Consider the following 18,013-nt stretch of genomic DNA (forward strand, 5'->3'; position numbering starts at 1 on the left):
GGGTTAAATTTATATAAGTTTAATACAAAGTGACCCGCACTCTTCTAATAGAAAACAAATCTATTTGGGGGCACTGGCACTGTCTCCTTAAACTTGTAAGCGGTCTAAAGTCTTTGATTTTTGTTAGTGCTACACACCTGTTATCTTACTTAGCCACAAAGTCTAAATTCTACTACAAAGGGAAAAAACCTTTAAATTAACATATATGAAAACATCTGTACAGCTGTGATGTTAAATGTTACTCTCCTTAAATGTTAAATGTACATATGTACCCTAAGCATGTTTCCTAAAATTAAAAAGCAGTTCTACTTAATTAAGGAGTGGAACTGATCCCTCATAAAGCACATCTGTAATAAAAAAATTATTGCAATTTATTTTAAATTCACTTACCCTAAAGGCAAAATTAAAAGGGTGACATTCTTTTATTAAGGTGTATATTGTCATTTTTGACACTAAAATAGGAGTTTTAAAAATATACTTAAGAGATAAAGATAGCCTAATGGAACTAATTAATGCTATCCATCATAATTATTAGCCTTTCTTTTTTCTTTTCTTTTCTTTTTTTTTTTTTGCAGTACTGGGGCTTGAACTTAGGGCCTTCACCTTGAGCCACTCCACCAGCTCTATTTTTGTGAAGGGTTTTTCGAGATAGGGCCTCATGAAACTATTTGCCTGGGCTGGCTTCAAACACGATCCTCTTGATCTCTGCCTCCTGAGTAGCAAAGATTAAAAGTATGAGCCACGGGCACCCGGCCATAATTATTATCCTAAAATGCTGTATACAATAGAAAATTGTTTTGTGCATTGCTAAACATTTTAAAACATTCTAACAATAAATGTTCTAAGTTTTTGTCATCTGTAGTTTGGATCCTTCTGTAACGCATTTACAATCAAACTCCTGGAAAGCATCTCTATCTGCAACTGCCTTCTGATGGGTGATTTCACTGGTTACTGTGCTATGCAACTACACCTCCCACTATTACGGACCTCTGAACAGACCTGAATACTAAAAGGCAGCTTGTCTTCCTCTGTGGCCACCAACAAACAGCAAGAGCCAGAGACTTCTGACTTACAACTACATCTATGCCTCGTGTCAACAGGGAGCAGCTAATGATGAAATACTACTCCCCTTTTCCCTAAAAGATTCCAGGGTCTGAAGGATGGATAGCAGTTAGACATAAGTGGTGGTCACAAAAGGGAAAAAAATAGGTTAAAAAGGGTGTTCCCTGATGGGAGAGAAATGATAAACAAGCCCATAATGAGGGGACTGATGTTCATCCTGCATAGGAGGACTCACTGGGGTCCCCAAGCTATGTGTGATACAATACTTAGAAATTATAGATGTGTGGATGTTTATACCATTGCTAAACAGATGTGGCGGGAATGTGTGACTTGGCAAAGAATAAACATAAAAGGTGGTAAGGAAGCAGATAAAAGGGGGAAGACCAACTGGGTTAAAACCAGGTAGCATTCAGGTAGACTTCACAGAGATGCCTGGAGTGGGATGACAAAATTACCTACTGGCAATAGTGGATCACTTCACCCGCTGAGTGGAGGCCCTCCCCCTCAGACTGCCACAGCAGAAGTGTCATCAAAGTAGTCTTAGAGTGGATTGGACCTAGGCTTGGTCTGGTGGAAAATAATGACTCAGACAGTGGGAGACAATTTATCTCAAAGATGTTAAAACAAACAATGGAGAGTTTGGACATTAATTGGGACTATCACTCCTTGGCATTCCCCTTCCTCAGGAAAAGTGGAAAGAATGAATCAGACTTTTAAGAAACAAATAACCAAACTGCCCTGGACCAAATGTCTCCCAACAGCTCTCCTTAGGATTAGGACAGCTCCAAGGAAAGATGTAGAACTATCGCCTTATGAAATGTTCATTGGGATCCCATACCTGGACAGAACTGCTGCTCTTCCTACAATGGAGACCTAAGATCAATTTTTAAGAAACTTTGTATTGGCCATCTCTTCTATCCTGTCTTCCTTTAAGCTAAAAGGACTCTTGCCCAGCCCCTGCCTCTTGAATTCACACTTCTTCACTTCCAACCTGGTAACCTGGAAAGACAAACTCCAACCCAGCTGGGAAGGCCCCTATCAAGTGCTCCTGACCCCTGAGATGGCTGGACAAACAACTGAAAAGGGTGGACTCATTATACTTGAGCTAAAATTCTGGTAAAAGAGGCCCAGGGAAAAAGGGGCTACAGACCATTGGAAAGTGTATGGGTCATTAAAGTTTATTTTAAAGAAAGTGCCAGAAGACCCATCCCTTAACTCCAACCATGGGCTCTCTCTCTCTCTCTCTCTCTCTTTCTCTCTCTCTCTCTCTCTCTCTCTCTCTCTCTCTCTCCCTCATTGCTCTAGCTTAGAAGGTTTATTATACAAAATGTAGCTCTGCCCATATTTTGACCATAGACAACCCAGTCACCCTAGACCAGAAACCTAAAGTAGCACCACAGGTATATGGATTAGGAGTAGATGCCTCAGGAATGGACCCTCTAAGGCCACTAACCCTCCAGTTGGTCATAAATACAACCTCATGCCCACTTGGTGCCAATAAAACCCTAGATACTGGTAGGGACTTTGATGCACCAAATACTGACCCAAAGAGAGTAGGGATAGTTGAGATAAAAGATTTAAGGCAGACTCTAGAAATAGAAAATGGGTTTGGTGATAGGAATGCCTGGGTTGAATAGTCAAATTTACTGTACAGGCTCTTAACAAGGGTGCTTACTCTGCAAGTGCTGCTGGACAGCCACACATACCAGTGGTTACAGATCCCAGAGGAATGCATTGCATGCTGGCTTTATACCAAGACAAGGATGCATGAGGAAACAAGACTTGTAAGAGTCTGTCTTTGCTCTTTCCCACTTTTTGGACATTAGACCCTAGGGTAATCCTCTCTCGTTAGGGAATGTAAACTATTCCTCTTGCCTCTGTAGGCAAGGGGCAGAATTCACTAGACTCGTGAAAGAACTGACAATTTGCACCAATGTCTTAAATGTTATAGGGTCAAGCATTGGCAATTACTCAGCTCTCCACATAGCCTTGGCTGACATCTGGTGGTATTGTGAGAAAAGGAACCTCTGTGACATATTACCATCCAGCTGGACTGGAACTTGTGCCCTAGTTCAATTGGCCATTCCATTCACCTTGGCATTCCACCAGGTACCCAAGCAGGATAAAAGTAATCACCAGGCACAGAGAGCAATAGCAGGGTCTTTTGACTCCAATATATACATTGACTCAATAGGGGTTCCCAGGGGGTTCCCCAGTGGATTTAAGACCTGCAACCAGATAGTCATTGGATTTGAGTCTGCACTCTTCTGTTGGTCCACTATTGATAAAAATGTGGACTGGATTAATTGCATTTATTATGATCTGCAGAGGTTTATCAATAAACCCAGGATTCTCTTCAGGGGGTAGCTAGGCAGTTGGATGCCACTAGCTGGATGGCTTGGGAAAACAGGATAGCACTGAACATGATTCTGGCAGAGAAGGGGGGAATTTGTTGGTAGGAAAATGTACCTTTATTCCCAATAAAGGTACAACATCTCCCAATGGCACAATCACAAAGGCACTCCAGGGACTAATGACTTTGGCTAATGAAAATGCCAGCATTGACAATCCTTCCACTGGATGGTTCCAGGGATGGTTTGGGAAGTGGAAAGGCTTAATGGCCTCAATTCTTACATCTCTCATCATTGTAGCTGGGATCTTGACAGCGATAGGGTGCTGTATTATCCCCTTGTGTAAGAAGATTAGCATAGAGACTAGTTGAGACAGCAATTAGCAAATAGATGCCCATGTCCTGTCAGCAGAATAATTTGCAATTATTAAAAACAAAATCAGATACACCCACCTATGATAAGGAAAGTCAACAAATTCTAGAGCAATTTTAAAAACGACACACAAAAGTGAAAATAAGACCAGTAAAAAGAAAACAGGAGGGAATTGTTAGAAATAACGTCAGTGGTGGTCCATTTTCAAAATATTTAACCCTAGCTGCTTACTAGCATATCATCTTGCAGATGTTGTGGGAGGCACAACTGATAAGGGATCTTATACTGGGTGGGGTAAATCACAATAGAGTGAGGGAATGGGTTACATGCCACAAAGCACATATCACATGGCGACCTTCCCGCCACAAAGGCAGATAACCACCTAAAGCCTGCTTCTAAAATTTGACCATTCCCAAGAGGCATGCTTTAAGTAACCCAATAGAAATTAGGCGACATCCCTGAAAAGAATGTAAACGCCATAGTACTCAGTCATTAGGAACCAGGAGAGGGACTTGTAAACTAGACAATATAATGCTTATTGTAACAGCTTCCAGTGTCTCTGCTCTTCAGGCACCCACCTCGCAAGGTTGTAAATAAAGTCTCACTTCCACTGTACTCCACAGGTCTCTGAGTCCATGGATAGGTGAGTGTGTTTCTCACATGGATAACCTGTGACAGGAGACAAAGCTACTCCCCTGCCAGATAGCAATGACTCTTAGTAACAAGGCCCAATCTGACCAATCCTGAGACAATGAACTACTGGACTACCTGTGGCCAACACTGACGACTACTTACAACCACTGAAACACACCTGTGACTAGAACTGTTTAGTAATTATGCATACCCCTGACCTGCTCCCAAACTTCCTCCCTCTATTTAAGCCTAAAGCACATGTATGTATGGGGAAGATAGGTTCAAGTGCTGCCTTGACTCTTAGGACAATGTACCCATGCTGTGCCAATTAACTCCCCTTTCTCTGGCTCCACCATTACTATCTCTATTTGGCATATTAGGTTAGTGGCCAGACCTGACCTATGAAACCCAGGAGTTTGGTCCTGTACCCTAAAGCTCCTGTAACATCTCGACCCAAGTGGGCCAAGTGGGCCAAGTGGAGGGAAGGACAGAGGATGTCAGAAACACAGGTAGGGCAGTACGCAGGCATGGAAGGACCAGAGCTCCGTGGTTCCTGGATGTCTGTGAGGAAGATTCTGCCATGTGTAGGGCTGAGGCCTAGATTAACACCTGGAGGAGGTAACTGGAAAGGGCCTGACAGCCCCAATCCATCAGGCTGGGTGAAGCAGGCAGGTGATTAGGAGATCAGGAGGAAGGCAGATGCTGTAAGACAGACCTAGGAATTCTGTCAGGTGAGAGCGGGATGGGCTTCTGGGCACACCTGGACACTCCTGCCCCTCCCTTGTATGGAGACTCCTGACTGCCAAATTTACACCAGACTCCAAATGGCAGTGAACTCAGCTCCAGAGCTGATCTTAATGAGTGTGTGCTGTAGATCTTACCTTCAGAAATAAGAGACAGGTATTGCCAAGCCACTCTGGCTGATGAGCCTTGCACAGCTTTTAAATTTTCCCTGCATCAAATCGCTAATGCTCCCTCGGGAATAGGAGTGGTTAAACCAAGAGATTATGCAAGTAACCCTGCACAACTTTCCTGATTTAGTAGACTCTTCTCTGGCGTCACAGGTCTGAGTCATAGTTGAGGAGAAGTAGGGGACTGTGTCCAGTCGAGCCACACCTCTGAAGGAGTTTGAATGTGGGGTATAGAGACCACAGACCAAGAACCATTCAGGAACCTGAGTCTTCCCAGACTTCACAATCATTCAGCTACCACCACACTGGCCTGAAACAAGATCAAGGCACAGATATGACAACAATGAAAACTGATCTAAGAAACCTGACAGAAAAAGGAGTTAGAAGCTTCTAGGTGGCCGCAGAGTTAGTTAGGCATTCACTGCCTGAGAACCCCAACTTTGTACAAGAAGTCGCTTTTGCTTTCAGGAAAGTTTTCCGAAGCTCGGCCCCCAGCGGTGGAGGCAGAGTGGAGAATTTCCTGTTGGGAGCCTGGACTTTGATTCTGCTTTTGCAAACCTTAGGCTCCAGAACCAACTCCAGAAACACATCATTGATGGCAAGATAGGTAAGGACTGTCGTCAACCACATTGACTTCAGACGGGACCGAATCGGGGGACCAAAATTCATAGGTCATTCAAGAAAAAAAAAAAAAGAGGGGGAGGAAGAATCTGAAGGTAGGAATGCCAATGGGAAAAGACACCGACCCGGGATGTGGGAGGGAAAAAGGTAGGGTGACAGACACTCCAGAAGAGCGCTTAAGAGGCTTGGGTTTCGGCCCAGAAGGCAGAAAATCCCAAGTGGAACTTTCACCCGGCTCATCCTGGTCCACTGCCCGCCGCCTTCCCCGCCCCTGTCCCGCCCATCAGCAGGCGTGGGGAGAAGCTGATTTCTTTTCTTTTATGAAAACAATTCCGGATGTTTGAGTTTTGTCTGCACGCGCGGGGGGGTGAGGGCGGAGGGGGCGGGAATGGGAGGGGCGCCCTCGGTACCTAAGTCTCGCGCGGGTCAGCCTGGTGGACACATTTTCCGTCGCCGGGCTGCAGGAGGCTTGGACTAGGAAAGCGGCACAGGAGAGGTGGAATCCCGGGAAAGGGAAGGGAGGGGGGAGGCGGGACGAGTGAGCGATCGGGCACGCGGGAGTCGCTGCTGACACCTTCCGCCCCACCGCCGTTTGCGGGGAGTGGGGTCAGGCCGCGGGGACCCGGGAGTGACCCCGAAGGGATCTATGAGAAGATCTGGAGGCTGGGGACGGGGATGGGAAACCAAGGGAGGAACTGCTTGGAGATGCGAAAGTTTCTGAAACTTTTGAAATTTGCCAGCAAAAAGTAGAGCGATGCCCGCGCCCTAGCGAGGACGCTCAGGTTTGTCTCCTCGCTCCCAGGCTCCGCGGCGGACACCGGCTTGCGCCCAAAGTGCAGAAGAAGCCATGGCGCGGGCCGCTGTGGCCGTCCTCATTCATTCCCTGCTTCTCCTACGGTGGAGCCAGACCGCTGCAGCCGGTGAGTTCCCGCGGTCCATCTGACTGGGAGTGGACGGACGCTGGGACAGGCCGTTCCGGACAGGACCCCCGAGCCTTGGTCCTTCCTTGGTGCCTTGCCATCCCCGGCATGCGCCTTGCCAGAGGCGCGCTGGGTTCTCCCTGAATCCACCCCTGCCCCCGCCCCTCCCCCGCTCCCGCCCCGCCCGGGCCTGCAGGGAGCTGAAAAGTGAAGAAGTTAGCAGCAGAAGAGTGGGACTGGGGACTGGGCGAAAGGGACAGGGAAGCTAAAAAGGCAATCAGGAATCTCGGGCGACACCCCCCCACCCCCCGGCCTCACTGCCATCTGCAGTAATGGGACTAGAATCACCTGGCCCGGATGTGATGCGGCACAGGGGATGGATCCCACAGGAACTGCCCAGACACCCTGACTCCACCAGGCCCCACTGATCTCTGTAGACTTCCTCCCTGCCACGGGCCCTCCAACATAGCCAGGGCTTTTTGCCCTGCTACTTCCTCCCGCACTTGCAAACAGATCACACTATAGGAACCCAGGAGATCACCCAACTTCTCCGTGACTTAGCCCACCACAAACCTCCCTCTTCAATGCCCATGTAACCCTGGCCCTTCTCTAACTTCCTGTCGTCCAAGGGGCCCTAACCCCTCCTCCCCACCGCTGGCACCATGTGTCCCTGCCTGAGGATGCACATCCCCACCTCAACCACAGAACCTAAAGCAGGAAGAATGGGGCACATGTCCCCACATAAGCCCCTAGCATGGTGCGGAGTAGGGGCGTCTGTAGACTCCTGCCCCTGAATCCTCTGCCATCTGCTTTACATCTGGGGAGACAGCGACCTACAATGGTATTAATTAGATAGGACTCAGTTGCTTTTTCTGTAAAGAGCAGACTGAATAGTTTCATCTTTGGGGGCCACACAGCATCTGTCTCTGTATCAGGTACTCAACTGTCCTTAGTGTGACAGCAGCACATGACAACATGCAAATGATTGAGAGACCAGATGTGGCCACTCTTCCAGTTTTCTGACTGGATTCCGTACATCCAGTGTCCCATTGCTGGTGCCTGTTGCCAGGGCATTGTCCCGTCATGGTGCCACAGTTGTATGTTTCACAGTCAGCAAAAACTCCTATGCTGCCTGTGGTTTGGCATGGACTGGAGGTGACAGCATGAGATCCTGTTATTTGGGGCCCACTGCTCCCTCCTTGGCTGTCTCATGGATTCTTTGGTCCACAAGGGCCAAAAGAGACACTCCCTGAAGCCACAGGTGTGCACCAAGGGTGAGGTGGCACCTTCTAATTGAGGGTCATCTTGGTCATGTCCTCCAGGATGAGATAATTGGTTTTTTGACATTTTTATTAGTATATATTAACTGTCCAGGAGTGACTTATTGTGACATTTACATATGTGCTTACAAGGTATCTTAATCAGATTGACTCCCTCCATCATTCTCTCTCATTCCCCCTTCTTAGAACAATTTCAACAGGTTTCATTGCAAAGTATTTTTTTTGCCCTCCTTCACCCTCTCTGCTTACTCTCCCCCCTTCCAACTGGTACTCACCCCTGGACAGAACCTGTTTTACCTTCCTGTCCTTGATTTTTTAAGTGTGTATTGATTGTTCGAGGGGGTTCACCATGGTATTTCACACATGCATATTGCACTGGAATCAGATTACCCCTCTATTACTCACTCTGTCTTTATTGCCCTGCTCCTCTGTTATTCAACAGCTCTCAGTGCATTTTGCTATACCATCTTCACACACAGATGCAACATATTTTGATATTAGTCACTCTCTAGTGGTATTATTTTAAGTGTATTTTCAGATGAGAGGCCTTGCCTTTCCTTACTGGGTTAGCCATGCACAAGTGACTTGCTAGCTATGACCCTGCTACATTTCCTCATTTCTGGGAATCTTGCCTATCTGAGCCCGCCCAGCCTATCTACTTATGACCTAGTGGAGAAGCACCCAGCTCATCATGGCCCCCGAGCCTGCGTGGTCACTTATGTCCTAGGACAAAGGCCCATAGCCAAGGGCCCAGGACCATGCCAGAAGCTGCCTTAAAATGCTATCCAGTTCCCCAGTGCCCGTGGCACAGGCTTCTAGACACTAGGAGTCCGTGTTCTCATTCTCCACTTAGGAACTTCCATAACTCCACACTGCACGACTTCCTAGTGCAAGTGCCTTCGTATCACGGGTGGTCCTGAGTCCCAGGGCCCTAGTGGCAGTTTCAGCCACACTTGTCATTCACATATTGTCTATGGCTGATTTCAAGCTGCAAGAGCAGAGTTGAGTAGTTAGAACAAACGATCTTGCCTGCAAACCCTTAAATAGTTACAATGTAGCCATTCTCAGCAGGTTCTAGGAGCCCTAAGGTGGGGTGAGTGAGCCAGAAAGACTCCTGGCACTTGCTATGGGAGTAAAGGGAGCTTCCTTATTTGAACCTGGTCTCTCCTCCTAGGAATGGACTCTGTCAGTGTGAGAAGTGATTCAGTTGGGGAAACTGGCACAGCAACCCAGCTTTTAATGGATGAGAGCTTTATCATCCTGTCATCTGTCCCTGTGTTTGTCTTTAAACATTCAAATCCAACAATATCTAGGTTTGTTGCACATGTATTTGACTCAAGGATCTGTGTGTTCTATTAGTCATGGACGTAGCCCTCTGGGAACCAGGCCCCAGGCCGCATCCACCTTTCTAATCGCATGGCCATTGTACCTTCCATGTCTGATTCCTGAGCACTCTACCTGGGGTCTTTATGTTGGCATTTTCTGCCCTGTGTTTACTGGGAGCCCAATTCAGGAATACCGTCTTCTACCACCAGCTCCAGCCTTAAGCTCTTGACATCACTGACCTCCTGACAATGCTGGTGCTGCTCTCACTGGGCATCCTTTCTGTGCTTGGTGAACAAGAGTTCACCATGGAGCTGAGTGGACTCGACGTTTCTCTGAACATCTTACATATTCTGTCCACTGAGGCACATGCACTCTCTGAGCCTAGGGACCTCCCCTTTACTACTACATTTAGAGGTTTTGGATTTTCTACTTAATGCAGTGCGGGCCATCCTCTGACCTGGTTCCAGGAAGCCATCCATGTAGCTCACTGGCATTATCTTCAGAACACTTTGGCTATTCATTGTCTGCTGAAAGTCCTGTGTGTCCAGGTGGACTCTAGGCCCCCAAGAGGACAGTCAACAGAGGATTCTATGCTGCTTGTGGCTTCTGGGTGGACTGGAGGTGATAGGAGGGAGTCCTGTGGTTTTGGGCCCACTGTAAAGGATGTTTTGCTGTCCAGTGAATTTGCTGGTCCATGTGGGCCATAGCAGATACTACCTGAAGCTGTAAGTGTGGCTTCTTCTGAACATTGTCCCACAAGAGCCCAGGACTCTGCTTATTGTAGCTGCTCTGCAAAAATGTTTGTCAAAAGGCAAGTCACCCCTGAAATAAATTTTACCTTAAAATTTTGTTTATTGAATAGTTAGGGCCAAATAGTAAATATTTATCATCTAGAAGTTTAATATCCATTTGAGAAAATCATATACAGAAGTAGATATAAAAAATAATATGTTAATTTCATTATTAACCATAATTATTTATCAATGGGATAGTGTGTGCCTTTTGGGAGGTATACAACTTCCCAAACCTGAATTCAGATTGGACACTGACACTCTCATTGCCTATTTCTTTCTTTTTTTTTTATTCATATGTGCATACAAGGCTTGGGTCATTTCTCCCCCCTGCCCCCACCCCCTCCCTTACCACCCACTCCGCTCCCTCCCTCTCCCCCCCACCCCCTCAATACCCAGCAGAAACTATTTTGCCCTTATTTCTAATTTTGTTGAAGAGAGAGTATAAGCCATAATAGGAAGGAACAAGGGTTTTTGCTGGTTGAGATAAGGATAGCTATACAGGGAGTTGACTCGCATTAATTTCCTGTGCATGGGTGTTACCTTCTAGGTTAATTCTTTTTGATCTAACCTTTTCTCTAGTTCCTGGTCCCCTTCTCCTATTGGCCTCAGTTGCTTTTAAGGTATCTGCTTTAGTTTCTCTGCGTTAAGGGCAACAAATGGTAGCTAATTTTTTAGGTGTCTTACCTATCCTCACCCCTCCCTTGTGTGCTCTGGCTTTTATCATGTGCTCAAAGTCCAATCCCCTTGTTGTGTTTGCCCTTGATCTAATGTCCACATATGAGGGAGAACATATGATTTTTGGTCTTTTGGGCCAGGCTAACCTCACTCAGAATGATGTTCTCCAATTCCATCCATTTACCAGCGAATGATAACATTTCGTTCTTCTTCATGGCTGCATAAAATTCCATTGTGTATAGATGCCACATTTTCTTAATCCATTTGTCAGTAGTGGGGCATCTTGGCTGTTTCCATAACTTGGCTATTGTGAATAGTGCCGCAATAAACATGGGTGTGCAGGTGCCTCTGGAGTAACCTGTGTCACATTCTTTTGGGTATATCCCCAAGAGTGGTATTGCTGGATCAAATGGTAGATCAATGTTTAGTGTTTTAAGTAGCCTCCAAATTTTTTCCAGAGTGGTTGTACTAGTTTACATTCCCACCAACAGTGTAAGAGGGTTCCTTTTCCCCACATCCTCACCAACACCTGTTGTTGGTGGTGTTGCTGATGATGGCTATTCTAACAGGGGTGAGATGGAATCTTAGCGTGGTTTTAATTTGCATTTCCTTTATTGCTAGAGATGGTGAGCATTTTTTCGTGTGTTTTTTGGCCATTTGAATTTCTTCTTTAGAGAAAGTTCTGTTTAGTTCACTTGCCCATTTCTTTATTGGTTCATTAGTTTTGGGAGAATTTAGTTTTTTAAGTTCCCTATAGATTCTGGTTATCAGTCCTTTGTCTGATGTATAGCTGGCAAACATTTTCTCCCACTCTGTGGGTGTTCTCTTCAGTTTAGAGACCATTTCTTTTGATGAACAGAAGCTTTTTAGTTTTATGAGGTCCCATTCTTAGTTGCTGTGCTGCTGGGGTTTCATTGAGAAAGTTCTTACCTATACCTACTAACTCCAGAGTATTTCCTACTCTTTCCTGTATCAACTTTAGAGCTTGTGGTCTGATATTAAGATCCTTGATCCATTTTGAGTTAATATTGGTATAGGGTGATACACATCTCATTGCCTATTTCACACAGATTGTTTACAAAAGTATTTGAGTTTCATCATAGCAAGTGTTGAAAACACAGATGGTAGACTATCCCAAGCAATGTTCCATAGTCCAAATGTTGAAGTTTGAAATACTTTGAACTAGTGCTACCTCTGGTGTGCAACAGGGAGCACTGCATACCTTTCAGCTGTCTCATCTTCCCCAGAGTGTTTCAGAGACTGTGTCCAGAGCCTGTGGGCACAGATTGGACATAGACTAAAGAGAGGGCCAAGGACCTGGAGACTAGTGGAAGTTGAAGGGTCTATGGAGAGCATGGGATGGTCTTCGTGGGGGTGGGCAGTTTCTTCCACCTTGCTGTCAAGATGTAATCTTGTCCAAAAGCAAATGGATGGTCTCTGGTGGCCCAGAGGTTCAGACCTTTTGAAAAGATTTCCCTCTTTTTGTTATAATAAAAGCCACTGAACACTTGTTCATCCCAGAACTAAGGAGAACAAGGAGAAATGTCTGAATGAGGAGCTATCCAAGGACTTCAGAAAGATCTCACAATGAGTCTACATTTACTGGAAGGCAACCCCTTAGGTAACAGGTTGGTGACCAAGATGGGAGGATGTGACCATTCCCAAGATGTCCCTACAGTGTGTGTGTGTGTGTGTGTGTGTGTGTGTGTCTGTGTGTGTGTGTTTGTGTGATAACACACATGTATAAATAGTGAATTTCCTGGTTGATTTGTTGTGAATGGAGACACGGACACAGGGAAATAGGGTTTCCTATCCAGCCTTCCTTTCCTGTGTTACCTGCTTATGATCCTGTAGAGACATCACCACCCCACTAACCCATGTCTCATTACCCTGAACTTATTTTCCCCAAATCTACGTAATACAAAACCATCACAAAACTAAGCCAAATACTGAAGCTAACATAAACCCAGGGGCCCTGGCGCTCACAGATCTTAGGTGACTGTGCAAGGCACTCCCCACTGATCTCCTGCATTATGGCAATGGTCCAGGGCACATGGGAAAATCTTTTCCTCATATCTTTTTCAACCCCTACTCCACTGGCAAACGACTCTGCTTTTAAGTGCTCCATCTGGATTCTGACTTTTTGTGTGTGTGATGCCAAGGATTGGACCCAAGGCCTCACAAGTCCTAGGCAAGTGTCCTACCACTGAGCAACACCTCCAGCCCCTGGATTGTGACTGCTGTTTCTGCTGTGTCCAGTCTCCCTCTCTGCCCACGGGACCAGCCCTATGAAGACAAAGACGTTAGCATTAGTATAACCCAAGTTGAGGTACTAACCTACCTATAACACAGCTCCTAACTCAAAATCCTCTATCACAAAAAAAATAACTCCCAAGGATTCTTCCGTCCGCTGTAGAGTCCTAATTCAATGAAGTGGGATGACACGTGTAACCTTTAGAATATAATGAGGGTGTGGAATGTGACTTCCAAAGCTAGATCTTAAAAGGAAACAGGCTGTTCTGTCATAAGGACACCCAGAGAGGCTGGGTGGTGCAGGCCTGAGCCCTCCTGCCCACAGCCATGAGTGAGCCAGCTTGGAGGTTGATCCACGGTTCCATGAAACTGGGGATCATCTAGATCTAGCCTCCTTGCTTTCCATCACCAGGCAGCAGACCACATGTAGCAGGGAAGCAGCATTAAAGGCTGCATATCTGCTGATGGGATGGAACCTCTTTGTCTCTGCTGTGATCATGATTACAGGTGATAGAACTTTTCTCCTTGCTGGAGAGGATGGGGCCATCGACCACATTGTCCACCATGCTCTTTAAACGCCCAAGACAGGAAATTCTCAGTGGGTCCTTGTCTGACCTTCTTCCTCTCCATAACTGCATCTCATGGATGCCTCCCACCCAGACACTGTGGGAGGGTGTCCCAAGTCTCCCTGACTTACAGTTGCTCCTTGTTTTGAAGTCCCCTGAGTAGCCCATCTCAACCAACAAGCCATCACTCAAGGTGGTGCCTGGCTATAACTCTCCAAGACACAAGGAATGACAAAATTGATTTCTTCTCCGGTGCCACACAGGAAGAGTCACTGTCACACATAATCTCCACAGTGGATTTAAGGCTTGCAAGAGCTGTTGGTTTATCCTGTGGCTACAGCTGTCAGTCTTTTGTCACCAAGGCTGCCTGGCTCACCTTGCAGTTTTGGCTTCAGTTTCCTCTCCCCCCGAGGGAGGAGGGCTGGAACTGCAGTCCATTTCCTACTTTTCTCTGCGTAGCGTTTCTCATTCACTGTGTTTTTCAGCTGTCCTTTCTCCTTGTTCATGCTTCCCAATGTTCTTCCTCTCTTTCTCTCTTCAGAATATAGTCTGTCCTTTGTGCTCCAGAATTTTCTCATTCACATAGTTGCATGGAAAAAGCTTCTAATCTGCCATATTACCTTAAATTTGTCATGTCTTCTGTTGTCACTACTGCTGCCAAAGAAGCCTGGAAGACTAGGAGCCATAAGTATTTTTGGATGCATGAACTGATGGAGGAAGAAGGAGGAATTGATACTTCATGCTGATTGTGCACACATGGATATCTCCTTTTCATGATGAAGTGACAGTGTGGTTTAGTAGACGGAACCCAGAGATAATTTGAAACCAAGTTCACTGGTGGCGGGAGGGGAGGGGAGTAGGGGGAGAAAGGGCAGATAGCCTAAGGCACTAGCAAGGTACTGTGCTCACATGTGACAGCTCACATGAATTTGCCATGTGTCCCATGATACCTCCTTTTGCATTCTGTTGAAAGTGCTGTCTGATCAGCTAACTTTTCAGTACAGGAGGACAGACCCTGTCTTGTATAGCAAACCTCAGAACTGGATAGAACTCATTAAATTGCTTGTGAAATGCATCCTCCTGGTAACACTATGTGCAACCAACCTCAGACAGTTTCAGGTGGTACACAAGTAAGGATCTAGAAGTTTGAAAGGGGCCCAGCATGAACACTCCTCCCTCTGCCAGCATTCCCTTCAGAGGGTGACTGGAATCAGAACGTTGGGTCCCAGTGGCCCTCTTCTGCCTGTCCTGGAACTCACCTGAGTGATTCTCTTACAGCTACTCATCATCTTCTCCTCAAGTTCACTGTCAAGTCTCAGTCGAGACCTCTACAGCCCTGGTGTGAAGTGCTGGGCTCAGTGGATGAACAGCATGTCCTTAAATACGATAGTGACAGCAACAAGGTCGAGCCATTGAGTCTACTGATAAACAAATTAAATGGCACCAAAAATTGGACAGAATTGACTCAAACCCTGGGAGACATAGGGCGAGAGCTCAGAATAATCCTGCTTGACATCAATGGTACAGAAATAAGTACAGATGGTAAGTATGGGAAGGGGTGCAGAGACAGAGACAGTCAGCAAGAGAAAGGAAGGGCAGAGCATGTACAGAGGGGTTTGAGATGGCTTTGTGTAAAAGAACTAAAGGCTGCCACAACCCTGGAGGCACATGGTGCTTAAAGGGCAAGAAAAGAAAAGTCAGGGAGAAAACAATACAGGCCCCTAAATGTGCAGAGAAACACTGACCTTTTGGGAGGTGATGAAGCTGTCAAGTGGAGGATGAAGGATTTGTTTGGGTTACAGGTCATCCCACCTTGCAGGCCAGGATCATTTGTCAGCATGAAGGAGAACAGTGCATTGGTGCATTCTGCCAGTTCGGCATCAACACAAAGATATTCTTCCAATTTGATGCAATGAACAACATCTGGAACGTGACTGATCCTGTATCCAGTGGGATCAAGCACAAGTGGGAGCATGACAGGGAACTGGGGAATTTTCTCAGGAGGATATCCATGGGAGATTGCAGTCACTGGCTCAAGATATTCTTGAAGGAATTGTATGGTAGGTTGTAGGATGGGAAGAATGTCTAAACTTCTCTCTGTGTGGATGTCAGCAAGTGTGTGCAAAGGAAAACTTGATGGAGACTAAGTGATTGATTTCTTTTGGTGTTCCTGTCTGGAGAGATAGTAGTGGCCATAAGAATTTATCACTATCTTTCCTTTCCCATTTTACCTCCATCCTCCCTTTCCCATCTCACTTACTGATGTTTTTTCCTCTATATAAGAGCTTCCTTCTCTATTAACCAATGACTCAGTCACCAAATGTTCTATTAATGGGTTCCCAGTATATATGCATCATTATAAGCTTCTGGGGTCTTTTCTCCCTGGTTATTGTTGTCTTTCAACCAGATCCAATGTCACTTGTTATGAAGACTTCACCAATTTCCCCAGTCATCACTACACACCACCCATCTGGTCAACTTAAACCGAGTTCTACCCACAGTAAGTATGTCAAATTCTATGAGAATTGGATGGGCATTTGCTTCCCTCATAGAGATATGAGCTCCATGAGTACATGGTACAACCCGTATCATGTCTGTACAGCAAGACATGGTAGAATAAGTGTCAAATGAGTCAGGAAATATATGGTCCCATGGGCTTCCTGGTGCTAAGAAAAATATGTTTTTAGATTTGACATGGATTTTGCTTTTTGTTTTAGATCTGCCATCTAAGAGCCCAGCTGCCATCTACTCTCCATTGATCCTGGTTATTTCATGTGTCTTCAGTGGTCTTCATCTTCTTTCCTAATTGACATTTCAGCATGGACTTTTGAAGGAGATCAGGTGGCATAGAAGTTATGGAGCAGTCTGGCTGCTGCCTCTTGGGAAAGTCTTAGTCTGCTGAGAACTTGAGGGAGCCATCCACTGGTCTCATCCAAGCCTCTGTTCACCAATGTATCTCTCTATGGAAATGATGCCCCTTCTTTTCTGGACCCCAACCCCCTTCACTCCACAGTAGGGTTTGGAATGAGTGTTGTTGTGGTAGAGGAGGCTAGCATAGGCAGCACAATGGTGCAGTGATAGGAGGGACAATACAGGGTGTCCTCCTGAGGTGGTACAGGGTCTATAATCTGGAAAACCTGGGTGAAATGTTATCTCCTCAGGATCCTACCAGGGGATCCTACCAGATCTTTTATCAAAATATTGTCTGCTCCGTAAGGATCACATGATGGATTCATAGTTGGTTGCATTATTTGGAGGTGATGGAAATTAGAAGATGAGACCTAGCTGAAGAAAGTAGATCACTAGGGGTTTGCCCTGTCAAGATATACCTTGTTCCCAGCCTCTGCTAATCTCTCTCTCTCTCATTCTCTCTCTCTCTCTCTCTCTCTCTCTCTCTCCTTCCTGGTCACCATGACTAGTGAACTTTGCTCTGTCATGCTTTTCTGCCATGATGCTGTACTTTGCCACAGATCAAAAACAATGAAGCCAGCTGACAATGAACTAAAACCTCTGAAGTCCTGAGCCAAAACAAATCTTTCTTCCTTTTAAGTTGTTTATCTCAGGTATTTCACACAACACTGAAAATTCTAACACAAAAGGAATATTATTCAGCCACAAAAGGGAGGATATTGTACAGCAACATGGGTGATCTTCATGAGGTTATGGTAGTGAAATAAGCTAGAAACAGAAGGATACATACCTTGTGACCTCACCTATTTGCTGGGTCCAGAAAAGTCAAACCCACGGAAACAGAGAACTTTAAGTTATAAGATGAATGTAATATATATAACATATAACATGGTGACTCCAGTTGTTAATGATTTGTATTTATGTGGAATTTGCTATGAGGGTAGATCTGAAATGTTCTCGGCATATGACACACATGTTACCTGTGTGTGATGATGGATGTATTACTTGCTGTAACTATGGCAATCATACACAATATATGTATAACAAACCATCATGTTACACACATTAAATACATTTTTATTAGTTAATTATATTTCAATAAAGTTGAAACAACAAAACCAGGGGTGATAAAAAAAAAAAAGTTGTGAAATGACAAAATCATGAGCTAAAATCTCCATGATGTGATGTGTCAATATCTCAGAGAAGATAATACTATCCAGCAGTTATGGAGCCTGCATTCCAGGTGTGCCATTGTGTTTTCAATGCCTTGAATGGTGGCGCAGTTATTTTTAGTCTACAGGTGAGTGATCTGGAGATTAAAGAGGCTTGGCGACTTGGT

At 45.5% G+C, this 18,013-nt stretch overlaps 1 protein-coding gene across 2 annotated transcripts; it reads left to right on the forward strand.

The window, feature by feature from the left end:
* The first annotated feature begins 5,533 nt into the window (after positions 1-5,533).
* Positions 5,534-17,792, forward strand: LOC109694212 (retinoic acid early transcript 1E-like). Of its 2 annotated transcripts, none has more exons than XM_074072347.1 (6): positions 5,534-5,936; positions 6,753-6,870; positions 15,043-15,306; positions 15,567-15,824; positions 16,172-16,264; positions 16,482-17,792. In XM_074072347.1, exons 2-6 carry the CDS (start codon positions 6,798-6,800, stop codon positions 16,568-16,570), a joined length of 777 nt encoding a protein of 258 aa, XP_073928448.1. In that variant the 5' UTR covers positions 5,534-5,936; positions 6,753-6,797; the 3' UTR covers positions 16,571-17,792. The 2 variants fall into 2 exon arrangements, with proteins under 2 accessions (XP_073928448.1, XP_073928447.1); XM_074072346.1 differs by lacking the exon at positions 5,534-5,936 and adding an exon at positions 6,347-6,446.
* Positions 17,793-18,013: the final 221 nt, after the last annotated feature.

The sequence above is a fragment of the Castor canadensis genome, chromosome 1, assembly GCF_047511655.1.
Source record: "Castor canadensis chromosome 1, mCasCan1.hap1v2, whole genome shotgun sequence".
Taxonomy (NCBI): Eukaryota; Metazoa; Chordata; class Mammalia; order Rodentia; family Castoridae; genus Castor; species Castor canadensis.